The sequence below is a fragment of the Osmerus eperlanus genome, chromosome 15, assembly GCF_963692335.1.
Source record: "Osmerus eperlanus chromosome 15, fOsmEpe2.1, whole genome shotgun sequence".
NCBI classification, from domain to species: Eukaryota; Metazoa; Chordata; class Actinopteri; order Osmeriformes; family Osmeridae; genus Osmerus; species Osmerus eperlanus.
Window position 1 is genome coordinate 15573699 of NC_085032.1, and position 13573 is coordinate 15587271.

Below are 13573 nucleotides of genomic sequence, written 5' to 3' on the forward strand. Positions count from 1 at the left end.
GTGAATGGAATGGCATTCCAACGCCCGCCTTCCTTGTATCTTTTAAAGGATTTGATTGGATAAGACAGAAACTGGGACTAAAACAGGGCAGGGCAGATTTTGACAGCTAACACTAGTCCTACTACTGAAGAGAGCACAACTCAACGGCAAAGAGATTAAAGTAATTTTATGAATTCTCCCAGTGATGACGATACACCATATTTTGCTTGAAACGATCAATAGGTAGTAAACTTATAATAAACCAATATAATTTGCAGATGCATGTTGATCCTCAAAGAAAGTAGGTGTCTAGTCTATACATTGAACTACAATACCCACAATTCATTGAGTGTAAAGTTCAGACGTCAAACTAACAACAAGGAAGTGGAACTGTAGAGACTGATTTCTTCAATTATCTTAAGCTGCTTAAAGACAGACTGATTTTGTAAAAGCACATTGCGTGGGCGTCGTAGATTAGTACTGTTAGTGTCCTTATTTTATACAGTTGTGTAAGTGCGTCTTTTTTATAGTTGCCTGGGAAAAATCTGTAGAGTTGCTTAGTTAAACTTCAGCAAGTGTGCTGAATGACCTGATACTGGTCTCATTCATTGTCGATAACAAACGACCGGACCGCCAGCTGCTTGTATGGTTGTATCTAAATCACAGAGACGGAGAGAGGTAAGAGTAAGACCATTTCTATGTATGTCTCTCTTCAGCATCTATGTGGCTTTGTCTGTTTAATGATTGTCTGTATGGCCGAACAATATGATCTACTTGTCCATATTCAAATGTATATGCACGCTCCTGCTACAGCACCTTCTAAAATGAGAAAAACGAAGAAAATAGAATGTCGGACGATATGCCTCTTACAACGAGAAGTGTGCAGTCGCCTACAATACATATACAGTTCCTTGGCAGTGGCACCATCCACTGAAACACTGTTAGAACCGCGGTCCATGATCATCTGAAGTTACGATCCATCTTGTCATCCTTTCCTCCCTCTCTCCCACTCTCCCTCTCTCCCACCCCCAGCACTGGCACAGCATCGTTTGCCACCATGAGGGTGATCACCTTTTTCCTGGTGGGGCTCCTGGTCCATGTAGTCTTCTTCATCTCCATCTTTGACATTTACTTCACATCCCCCCTGGTCCACGGAATGACCCCCCAGTCTGTGCCCCTGCCCCCCCCGGCCTCACGCCTGGTCCTGGTGGTGGCAGATGGTCTCAGGGCTGACAGCCTCTACTTACCCCTCGACAACGGTTCATCCAGGGCACCTTACTTAAGGTCAGCTTGTGTGTTTGTGTGCGTGTGTATGTGGAAGGAACTGTGTGTGTATGTGGAAGAAATGTGGAAGAAGCCTTGTGTGTGTGTGTGGAGGGGTGTGTGTGTCAAGGGGAGTTTGTGTGTGTGGAGGTGTGTGTGTGTGTATGTGAGAAGGGGTGTTTGTTAGCAGTTAGTGTTCTGTCACTGCTGACTGAGTTTTGTGAGTTTGCTGACTGTGACTCTGTGACTCCTCTGTGCCTGGTACGGTGTGTGTTCAGGAGTGTTGTGGAGCGGAGAGGGAGTTGGGGTGTGTCACACACCCATGTGCCCACAGAGTCTCGGCCTGGACATGTGGCCATGATCGCTGGATTTTACGAAGATGTTAGCGCTGTGGCTAAAGGTCAGTGTGTGTGTGTGTGAGCGTACACATGTATGGGTGATTGGTTAATCTTGTATGTGTAATGTGTGGTTTATTGCCCATACGTCCATTAATGTGTGTGTGTGTGTTTTAATGTTCAGGCTGGAAGGAGAACCCAGTTGAGTTTGACTCTGTGTTCAACGAGAGCAGGCACACCTGGAGCTGGGGCAGTCCAGACATCCTTCCTATGTTTGCTAAAGGTACACGCACACACACACACGCACCTTACTAAGTCCCAGGGAAGGTGTGGTGTGTGTAACTCTCTGCCCCCTGCAGGTGCCAGTGGGGAGCACGTGTACACACACACGTACCCTGCGGAGAATGAGGACTTTGCCTCCACGGATGCCTCTAGGTTAGACACCTGGGTGTTTGACCAAGTCAAGGTACATATGACATCACTGTCTCCAGAGCCTTCATTCAAGGACTGTTATGTGTGTGTATTGTTCAGTACCTATTGAGTGTGATGGTTTAGTGGAGCAATGAAGTGACATCCACTTTCCGATAACGTGAACTCACCAAGCGAACCATCTCTCTGGTCTCCAGGCCTTCTTCCAGTCTGCTAGGATAAACAGCACTCTGAAGACCATGCTCCAGGAAGACCAGAACGTCTTCTTCCTGCATCTGCTGGGAATCGACACCAACGGGCACGCTCACAGACCCATGTCCAAGTGAGTGGGAAACCCTGTGGACACCCACAGGAACATTACAGCTCACGTGTCGATCACCACAGAAACCTCATCGCTCACGTGTCGATCACCACAGAAACCTCATCGCTCACGTGTCGATCACCACAGAAACCTCATCGCTCACATTTACATTTAGCAGACGCTCTTATCCAGAGCGACTTACAGTAAGTACAGGGACATTCCCCCGAGGCAAGTAGGGTGAAGTGCCTTGCCCAAGGACACAACGTCATTTGGCACGGCCGGGAATCGAACAAGCAACCTTCTGATTACTAGCCCAATTTCCTAACCGCTCAGCCACCTGACTCCCGCTCGATCACCACAGAAACCTTATCGCTCACGTGTCAATCACCACAGAAACCTTATCGCTCACGTGTCGATCACCACAGAAACCTTATCGCTCACGTGTCAATCACCACAGAAACCTTATCGCTCACGTGTCAATCACCACAGAAACCTTATCGCTCACGTGTCGATCACCACAGAAACCTTATCGCTCACGTGTCGATCACCACAGAAACCTTATCGCTCACGTGTCGATCACCACAGAAACCTCAGAGCTCACGTGTACATTGTGACAGAAACGTTATAGCTCTTGTGTCATGTTTACTTGTTTGTAAAACACCCCCCTTTCTCAGAGGTAGTTTTGTTTGTTTATCTTTTTTTTATTTGTTTGTCTCCAGGGAATATCTGGAGAACATAGCACTTGTGGATGCTGGCGTGGCGGAGCTGGTTACACTGTTTGACGAGTTCTTCAATAACGACGGAAGAACAGCCTACGTGTTCACGTCTGATCATGGCATGACTAACTGGGGTGTGTGTGTGTGTGCGTGTGTACATGCAGTGTTCAGCTCTGATCATGGCATGACTAACTGGGGTGTGTGTGTACATGCAGTGTTCAGCTCTGATCATGGCATGACTAACTGGGGTGTGTGTGTGTGTACATGCACAGTGTTCAGCTCTGATCATGGCATGACTAACTGGGGTGTGTGTGTGTGTGTACATGCACAGTGTTCAGCTCTGATCATGGCATGACTAACTGGGGTGTGTGTGTGTGTGTGTGTGTGTGTGTGTGTGTGTGTGTGTGTACATGCACAGTGTTCAGCTCTGATCATGGCATGACTAACTGGGGTGTGTGTGTACATCAGATATTTAAACCATCTGTCAAGCTATAAGTTGGTGTATGAACTGTGTGTGTGCTTTATCAGGCTCACACGGTGCAGGACACCCCTCTGAGACCCTGACCCCACTGGTGGCATGGGGGGCGGGGCTTAACTCTGCCCAGAGAGTAACTGACCCCCAGCAGTACACAGACGGATACCTGCAAGGTACGTTTCAGAGTAGCTACAAAGCTGGATGCTTGCGAGGTACAGTTTCTTACAGAGAGTAGCTACACAGATGGATGCTTGCGAGGTACAGGATCTTACAGAAAGTGGCTACACAGATGGATGCTTGCGAGGTACAGGATCTTACAGAGAGTAGCTACACAGATGGATGCTTGCGAGGTACAGGATCTTACAGAAAGTGGCTACACAGATGGATGCTTGCGAGGTACAGGATCTTACAGAGAGTAGCTACACAGATGGATGCTTGCGAGGTACAGGATCTTACAGAAAGTGGCTACACAGATGGATGCTTGCGAGGTACAGGATCTTACAGAGAGTGGCTACACAGATGGATTCTTGCGAGGTAAGGGATCTTACAGAGAGTAGCACTTTACCTGGAATGTTTGCTGGGATCTCTCCTGCTCTTATACCGTGGGTTTAGTCATGACTATGTAGCACTTACTTGGACTATACTATGTCATATTGTAGTTAAGATGTTATTGTTTCATTGTGCCTGATAAAATACGGACAGTTCCTTCAATTGAAATACTGTGCACTCTTGATCCTTGATTTTCTACAATTTGAATGTCGCTTTAGATAAAAGTGTTAAATAAATAAAATGTTAGTAACCTGGCTTTTTCTTTCGTCTGGGTCAGAGTGGAAACTGGAGGGCCTTCGCAGGGTTGATGTCAATCAGGTGAGACGCTGCTCTATTCCCCCTTACTCTGGGGCTTTCTGATGATGTCACTGCCTCTCAGACTGGCACTTAGTGATGATGTAACAGTCGTGCTGACATCTCTAGACCCCAGTATATCTGAGAATGACAAGTAAGCTCTGTCCGTGTTTGTGTGTGTGCGTGTACAGGCGGATATTGCTCCCCTGATGGCATCTCTCATCGGAGTCCCCATTCCTCTCAACTCAGTGGTGAGTATGCGTCTCAGAACACGTACTTAAACTTCAGCATGCTCTGTCATAGTCAGTCTGTCAACGTTGTGTCTAGACACTGGTGATACGTCATGAGTTTGGTAGAAACCCATTATGGTGAAATTTTTTGCGTGTTTGCATTGACTTTACATGTAATCCCGGCGCGCAAAAAATGTGCTTTGCGTTTGGTGTGAACACAGCACTAGGAATAGTTGCTCATATAAGATAATGACTTATTTATGATAGGTTTAGATTCAGACTGTCAGTAAACTGTGGAGAGGAAAAAGAGGAGCAAAAAAAAGGAGCAGGATAAAAGAAGGAGGATAAATCGCTCTTTAGTTCCACAAGTACTTGTGAAACTAAACCTGACACTTGAAACTGGAAGATTGTTGCTTCACCAGCTCTGGAACGTGATGCGTGCTGTGCTTCCTCATAGGGAGAACTGCCTCTCCTCTACCTTAACAACAGCGACCACTTCAAGGCAGAGAGCATGTACGCTAACTCCATCCAGATACTGGAGCAGTTCAAGGTGGAGTTCACGTTCCTTTCTCCATCTGCAACACAAATACGTTAAAGTGTTATTCCATCGGAAGGTTCTGGAAGGTCACCTATTCATGTATCAGCATTCATCCATGCATGTCTTGTTATTGTACTGCTTCCATATGCTCCTCTCTCCAGGTGAAGATGGCTCAGAAAAAGAACACCACACTCCCCTTTCTCTTCACGCCGTACCAGTGAGTAAAACTAGACTTGTGAGGCCAGGGTTTTACCTTAGCTGTGTTTCAAACCTTGAGTACTGTAGTTTCTTACCTGTGTTTTAAGCCTTAACCGCTGTAGTTTCTTACCTGTGTTTTAACCCGTGTTTCCTACGGCAGGTTGCTGACTGAATCCAGACAGGCCGAGCTGATTGGCCAGGCCCGGGTTCTGATCCAGCTGGAGAAGTTTGAGGAGGCAGTGAGTCGAGACACGCTTCACTGACCTCCACTGCCCTGCCCAGACAGCACCACACAACCATACACTAGGTCTACATCCTAGATCTGCAGACTTGGTCTGGCTTAGAAGATCTACGTCCTAGTAGATCATATACTGGTCGTCTCTGGGGGACAGTTCATGAGAAATTTCTGTTTTAGTTTCTCTCTCTGTCTATCCAGATCTCTCTGTGCAGGTCTCTAATCTCCAGTGCTTTGGAGGGGCTGGTGTACTATCACACCTATGACAGGTTCTTCCTGGGTTGCAGTGTGGTGCTGGGATTTGTAGGCTGGACCTCATATGTAGTTCTTCTGATTCTGAAGACCCACACCAGTCTCAGGAGACCACCCACTCGACCAAACCAGGTCAGGAATCAGTGTGTGTGTGTGCAGGGCTTGCAACTAACATTTTTTTTTTTATGTTGTGGGGAAAAAAGTTTCTAAAGGTTTAAAAAAAGTTTCTACAATTTTGAAAAAATATTTTATCAAAAGTTTCTTTAAAAAAAAAACGTTTGCAAGTATCACTAATTAGTGTGTGTGTTGCAGAAGTCAGGCCGTGCCCTGGTCTGGGTGTGTGTGTGTGTCACCCTGCTCATAGGGGTCTTCCTCCTGCTCCAGAGGAGCCCGCTCACCTACTACATCTACTGCCTCCTGCCTGTGCCTGTGTGGTACTCTGTCCTCAGAGAGTGGGTCCACACACACACACACACACACACACACACACACACACACACACACACACACACACAAGCTACATTGCTTCATTTCTTATTGATATTGATATTTTAATCAGCATCTAAATAGAAAAACCAGACTTTTTTGTATTCCCATAATGACGATGTGGTTTTGTGGTGTGTTTCAGGTGTGTGTTTTGTGGTGTGTGTTTTGTGGTGTGTTTCAGGTGTGTGTTTTGTGGTGTGTTTCAGGTGTGGGACCTTAATGGACCTGCTCCGCTCTGCTCCATCTCTTCCTCTCTGGAAATGTCTCGGTTATTTTGTGCTGGTCACATTCGGAATAGAGCTGTTGGTAGGTATCATGAATCAATACGAGCTGTGATTCCAGTTGCATCCAGTTTAAGTCAAAGGTACTTAATAATGCTGAATCTATCTTTAAAAAGTATCCATCATGAAGCTTTGTATGTCCTTGAATTGACTGTAGGTTAGTGAAGGCATTGACATGAGAAATGTGAGCGGGATAAAAATGACCACAGACCCTCGGAGCTGACGTTTGAGTGTGTCACTGTCGCCCCCAGGTGGTGAGTTTCTTCCATCGCGCCATGCTGACCCTCGGGCTGCTGGTGTTCTCTGTCTGGCCCTTCCTGTCTGGACTCTACACTCAGGCCAAGGTAAGCCAGCACAGAGAGATGGAGCGGGATTGATTAGTCATGTCTGGTTGGGTAACCCTTCCTGTGGCGGTGCAGTTCCACAGCATCTGCTGGGTCCTGGGATGTCTGGCTATGTCTGCTGTTCCCATGATGCCTGTGGTGGGGAGAGAGGCCAACGTCCATGTGGTGTGAGTTCCTCGACATCCTCACACACACACACTCTCTCACTCACACACACATACTCTCACACACACACATACACTCTCACACACACACACACACACATCCTCACACACACACACACACACTCACGTCCTGATTCTGATCTGACATTGATCATGAATAATGACCTGTGTTCTCTAGTCTTACTGAATATAAACCGAAAGGTGAGAACCCGCAAACTCTCAGACGACGTCAGCAGGGGTGTGTGTGTGTGTGTGTGACGTGTCGTCATGGTAACGTATGTTCCTCCAGTACCTGTGCGGGCGGCCTCACCCTCTTCACCTCCGCCTGCTACGTGTGGTCGTCACGGCGACGCACGCCCCTGCTGTGTGGTCACCTCCAGCTCCTCCTCTCCCAGGTTAGGAGCACAACTGGAGTGTGTGTGTGTGTGTGTGTGGCTCTACTCACCAGTACTGTTGTTGTGTGTGTGTAGATGGTCCATGTGGCAGTGTGCGCGTGTGTTCCCACACTCACACACTCCAGCCTGCAGCACAAACAGGGACTTCCTCTCAGCAACCAGATCATCAGCTGGGCCACGTTAGGCAAGTGTGTGTGTGTGTGTGTGTGTGTGTGTGATTGCCTCCAGTGTGTGTGTGTGTGTGTGATCAGAACAGTCTCTGTCCTCTCCAGGCTCCTCGCTGCTGGTCCCTCTGCTCAGCTCCACCCGTCTGTTCCAGAGGCTTCTCAGCATCCTCCTCTCCCTCACCTCCACCTACCTCCTCCTCAGCACAGGGTACTCTCTCGCTCTCGCTCTCTCTCTCGCTCTCTCTCTCGCTCTCTCTCTCACCTTCACCTACCTCCTCCTCAGCACAGGGTTCTCTCTCTCTCTCTCTCTCTCGCTCTCTCTCTCTCTCTCTCTCTCTCTCTCTCGCTCTCGCTCTCGCTCTCGCTCTCGCTCTCGCTCTCGCTCTCGCTCTCGCTCTCGCTCTCTCTCTCTCTCTCTCTCTCTCTCTCTCTCTCTCACCTCCACCCAGCTCCTCCTCATCTCTGTCTCTGTGCGTCTGCAGGTATGAGGCTCTGTTCCCCCCAGTGCTGTCCTGGTTGATGTTCGTGTGGATCAACATGGAGCAGGAGGCCATGCATTCTCAGGGAGTCACTGGGAGACAGGAAGTACGAGGCACACGCACACACACACGCACACACGCACGCACACACACACACAAGACGCCAAAGTCAACTTTTTGCGAAAATTCTTAAGCTGATATCATTTTCATGACGGATTTGTATTACTTTCAAATTTTACTAATGCATTTTACTCGTTTTTGTCAGACTTTTGAACCATATATACATGTACATATAAAATAATACAAGGATAATTACGAGATAATTACTTAGAGGATAATTACGTTTTTAACACTGCGAGTCATTTCAATATGCAGCTGCTCTGCTGCAAGGAAGCGTGGTGACTCAGCAACTGTCTCCTGTCTATACTGGATACATGCAGTTATCTATGCTGTCTATACTGCTAGTTATCTATGCTGTCTATACTGCTAGTTGTCTATACTGCTAGTTATCTATGCTGTCTATACTGCTAGTTATCTATGCTGTCTATACTGCTAGTTGTCTATACTGCTAGTTATCTATGCTGTCTATACTGCTAGTTGTCTATACTGCTAGTTATCTATGCTGTCTATACTGCTAGTTGTCTATACTGCTAGTTATCTATGCTGTCTATACTGCTAGTTATCTATGCTGGTTATTATTATTGACATTCATTGGTTCTGCTCTTAACATATTTCTAGCAGTCTATAGTTAATATTTGAAACCTTTAAATCCATAATTTAAGATCACATCACACCTGGCCCAAAGCATCAAACCACTCTGGTGTGTTCTGGTAATCAGTTTTTTTCCTCTGCATAAATGGCCAAGGTCATTCTGTGACCGCGAGGTGGATCACAGATTTGGGGTCACAGGGGTAGTGATACCATCTGGACACACACTAGCCGTTCACTAAAGAGCAGATGTTTGTGTTTGTTCTGCAGCTGTCCGGTATTGACTTCTCTGACAGCGTGGACATCACCAAGATCAGACAGCTGAAGTTAGACGACATCCGAAGGTCCTACTTCTTTGTATCCTTCCTTCTGGTCCCCCTGGTCCCCCTGGTCTCCCTGGTCCCTCTGGTCCCTCTGGTCCCCCTGGTCCCCCTGGTCTCCCTGGTCCCTCTGGTCCCTCTGGTCCCCCTGGTCCCCCTGGTCCCCCTGGTCCCTCTGGTCCCCCTGGTCCCCCTGGTCCCCCTGGTCCCCCTGGTCCCTCTGGTCCCCCTGGTCTCCCTGGTCTCCCTGGTCCCCCTGGTCACCGTCATAAACACAAACCACCTCAGGGGGGCAGTAGGGAGCACACACACACACACACACACACACACACACATCCACCAACACAAGTCTTTTTGGAAGGAAGGAAGTAGGGGTTTTGGAGGGTTTCTGTGCTGACAGAGGTAGTTCTGGGTAACTGTAAAAGGAATACTACCACTGTGGGTTTGATCGCCATGACAGAAGCGCAAGGTCAACTTTCAAGTTCATTTTCATGTGCACATTAACAGAGTTATTGGCAATGAAATACTTGATTTTCAGACTTCCCCAACGGTACAGACTAAAATTTATTAGGGTGAATTGGGTGGGGGGTGGTTGTATCAGGAGGTGATTGGTCCTTGACTCGGGCTCTACAGGTGTTTTTCATCATCACTGCATTCTTCGGGACAGGAAACATTGCTTCTATTAACAGGTAGGAGGCTGTTAATACAAGTGCAGGAGGGTTGACACCTTAAAGGGAGAAAGATTTCTCAGCTTCACATTTGTTTGTTTAGAATTTAAACCATTTTCAACAAGGATACAGCTAGGCTGTGTAACAGTTTACTAGACACGTGTGTGTGTGTGTGTGTGTGTGTGTGTGTGTGTGTGTGTGTGTGTGTGTGTGTGTGTGTGTGTGTGTGTGTGTGTGTGTGTGTGTGTGTGTGTGTGTGTGTGTGTGTGTGTGTGTGTGTGTGTGTGTGTGTGTGTGTGTGTGTGTGTGTGTGTAAGAGGCACATTTTAGGCCCTGTCCAGTAACAGATCCTGATTCTTGGGTACAAAACAGCAGACCAATGTTCGTTTCCCTATTTTTGCTTCCTTCCTTCCTTCTGTCTGTCTCTCTATGTCTCTCTATGTCTCTCTCTCTAGTTTTGACCCAGCCTCTGTGTACTGCTTTGTCACGGTTTTCAACCCTTTCATCATGGGAGGACTAATGATGTGGAAGGTACTTTGTCATCACACAGACACACACACACAGCTTCCAGTAAAACTATTTCAGCTGATAGTTGCAAACAGTCACACAAGAAGTGGCTACCGGCTTTGTTTGTGGGTCTTGTGGGGACAACAGCACACACACACACACACGTAGGTCCTGTAAGTAAGTAAGTAAGTAAGACTTTCAAACTTCGAATTCAAACAAAAAATACAAATCCCAATAAGATCTCTGTTCAAGAGAGAAAACAACTTTAAACATGCATCTTAAAAGTAACATATACATTTGGTTCACCCCTGGTCTGTATATATAAAACCATACACTCTGTTAACAGATCCTTTCCCCAGGTCAAGAGTATGGGCCGTATTCTCTGTTAATAGATCCTTTGCCTCAGATCAAGAATACAGATTGTTTTACATATTTGTTTAAATACTTCACGCGACCAGAGTTCTTGTACGCTATCAGAGTTCGCCAACTCTGACCTAGACAAAGTAAAATTAGCAAGTCAAATAATCTCAATAGACTCAAATTTACTAAACCAAGATTCTACAATAAAATAACTAATAAAAGTAGGAGGAAAGTAGGACTGTGGTAACAGTCTGAGGACAGGTCAGAAGAAAGGCTTCTCTCTTGTCCTTCTAGGTCATCATTCCCTTCATAGTGGTGATGTGCAGCTTTGAGAGCATCCAGGTAGCCACCCAGCTGTCATCCAGAAGGTAACCATGAACACACCCTCCACCTCCCTGAACACACCCTCCACCTCCCTGAACACACCCTCCACCTCCCTGAACACACCCTCCACCTCCCTGAACACACCCTCCACCTCCCTGAACACACCCTGCCACCTCCCTGAACACACCCTCCACCTCCCTGAACACACCCTGCCACCTCCCTGAACACACCCTCCACCTCCCTGAACACACCCTGCCACCTCCCTGAACACACCCTCCACCTCCCTGAACACACCCTCCACCTCCCTGAACACACCCTCCACCTCCCTGAACACACCCTCCACCTCCCTGAACACACCCTCCACCTCCCTGAACACACCCTCCACCTCCCTGAACACACCCTCCACCTCCCTGAACACACCCTGCCACCTCCCTGAACACACCCTCCACCTCCCTGTCACCCTGAACACACAGCCTCCACCCTCTATCCCCACCCCTCCTCCTACTCTCTCCGCCGCCCTCGCCCTCCCCCCTCCTCCAACACCAGTCATTCCTCTATGTATTCTAGAAGTACTCTCTGTGGAGAATCTCTACTAGAGCTAGGTGTTCTTCAGGCCTGCTAACCTGTCACAGGTCTGACCTATTCCAGTACTAAAACACCTCAACCAGATGGTCTCATTGTGGTTTCCTGTTTCTTGTTTCTCACCCTGGTCTGCAGCCTCATCCTCATCGTGCTCGTCATCTCAGACCTGATGGCCCTGGTGAGATCATGATCTGGGGGGGAGGGGGAGAGGAGGGAGGGGAGAGGAGGGAGGGAGTTTGAGAGGGAGGGTTGTAGTGTTGCTTACCTCCTCTTCATCCCTCTCTCCTGTCGCCCGCAGCATTTCTTCTTCCTGGTTCAGGACTACGGAAGCTGGTTGGACATCGGCACCAGGTACGTCACGTGCCTCTGCAAGGCTGTGTTTGTTTTCCATCCCTTCACAAGCATTTGGATTAGCATGTCCTCTTTCTCTCCCACCACCCCTCACCTCCTCCAGCCCGTACACACCACCCAGCACCCCTTCACATCATCCCTACCACTCCACAACATCACCACCCTACACCCACCCCTCACCTCCACCACCCCTCACCTCCTCCAGCCCGTACACACCACCCAGCACCCCTTCACATCAGCCCTACCACCCCAAAACATCACCACCCTACACCCTCACCTCACCTCCACCACCTCTCACCTCCACCCCAGCAGTGCAGGGGCAGGTCTCCGGTCCTCATCTTAACCCTGGTGCTCTTCCTTCCTCAGCATCAGCCACTACGTCATCGTGATGTCCATGACCATCTTCCTGATGCTGCTCAGTGTGGTGACGCGAGTCCTCACCTCCAGGAGAGTCTATCTGTGGAGGAGACGCAAGATGCACTTCCCCTGAATCACTATGGTGTGTGTGTGTGGGGGGGTGCATGCACGTGTTTGGACGGATGTGTGTGAAGCATTCATATCTCAAGCCGTGTTTTATTTGAAATAATATTTATTTATTACGATAAATACTCAACCATAGTATAACTGTATAGTACTATACACACGATGGATTTATGTTTGTTGGTGCACAGATGTTACCCACAACACTGGAGGCCGAACCTATTAAAATGAGCACTGATCATAATGTTGCTGTGTTTCTATGGTACATTAAAGCTGTCTAATTAGGTATTCAGTTGATATGAAGAGCTGAAGATACTGTTCTTAAATATTTGACTGTGTATCATATAGTCAGTTGTATTTCCATAGTAATGGTTTGCCAAATATAAGGGACTTGATGATTGGAGATGATTCTAGCTGGGTGGTGTGTTTTGGAAAGGGTTATCTGAGTAAACAGCTCAATTTATGAAGCAGTAAAACTGTATTTTGAGATACTTTTGGTACCAGAATAAAACTGGGTGGTGTATTATATTGCTGTGGTTTTGTACCTCTGCAATTGTATTATGATGGAACTAGTTTTATACTCGAAAGGGAATATTGTGGGTTGACTTTATTGTTAATGAGTTTAAAATAAACATGTTGATCTCAGCTGGTCTTTAGTTCACCAGTCATCCATCCAGCACCAGCATGGTAGAGACGTGTTTCCGGAACGAGACTATTTAGATGAAGTCAAATAAAAACATGGACTCTGTGAGCACCAGCTTATTAGCACTCAAGGGTGACTGGACATTAGCCAGAGCGTGTTGGCCTTCAATGGAGGGGTTGAAAGTGACTGTATAGCAGAATTTAAAATGAGTTTTAAGTTCATCACACCGCAGAAGAATGTGTTAACTATCCATCCGAATTCTAATGAAAAAAAACAAGTATGTTTTTGGTATGTTAAATTAGGCTTTGAAATTGTAAGAAAATTAAGGAGCTGAATCTCCGTCCCCTCTTATTGATTGAATTTAGCAACAAAAGCATCAACTAGCTAAATCAATTGCAGATATCAGAAAAGACCTACCTGCACTCTCAGTGTTTTATGAGTTAATGACTTTGTCTTGACATCGCACCAGCTGAGTAACAGAATGCAGGTTATATAAACCGTCTGATCTGACGTAGATAGG

At 47.2% G+C, this 13573-nt stretch overlaps 1 protein-coding gene across 2 annotated transcripts; it reads left to right on the forward strand.

Annotated features, from left to right (window-relative positions):
- Positions 1–7: 7 nt before the first annotated feature.
- On the forward strand, positions 8–12608 carry pign (phosphatidylinositol glycan anchor biosynthesis, class N). Of its 2 annotated transcripts, XM_062479076.1 has the most exons (30): positions 8–657; positions 793–857; positions 1012–1263; positions 1521–1642; positions 1762–1860; positions 1937–2043; positions 2204–2328; positions 3027–3157; positions 3552–3671; positions 4325–4365; positions 4533–4592; positions 5029–5121; positions 5271–5326; positions 5468–5546; positions 5744–5926; positions 6107–6246; positions 6487–6586; positions 6813–6905; positions 6981–7072; positions 7359–7464; positions 7540–7648; positions 7737–7839; positions 8114–8216; positions 9089–9175; positions 9772–9827; positions 10262–10337; positions 10968–11041; positions 11715–11757; positions 11878–11930; positions 12297–12608. In XM_062479076.1, the coding sequence occupies exons 3-30, from the start codon at positions 1037–1039 to the stop codon at positions 12418–12420; spliced, it is 2802 nt and encodes a 933-aa protein (XP_062335060.1). In that variant the 5' UTR covers positions 8–657; positions 793–857; positions 1012–1036; the 3' UTR covers positions 12421–12608. The 2 variants fall into 2 exon arrangements, with proteins under 2 accessions (XP_062335060.1, XP_062335059.1); XM_062479075.1 differs by lacking the exon at positions 793–857.
- The last annotated feature ends 965 nt before the right edge of the window (positions 12609–13573 follow it).

Coding starts and splice junctions, on each gene's coding strand:
- pign (XM_062479076.1), top strand. CDS start 1,037: ATGAGGGTGATCACCTTTTTCCTGGTGGGGCTCCTGGTCCATGTAGTC. Junction 5,547..5,743: donor TGGAGAAGTTTGAGGAGGCA/GTGAGTCGAGAC, acceptor CTGTCTATCCAG/ATCTCTCTGTGCAGGTCTCT. Junction 6,906..6,980: donor GACTCTACACTCAGGCCAAG/GTAAGCCAGCAC, acceptor GTGGCGGTGCAG/TTCCACAGCATCTGCTGGGT.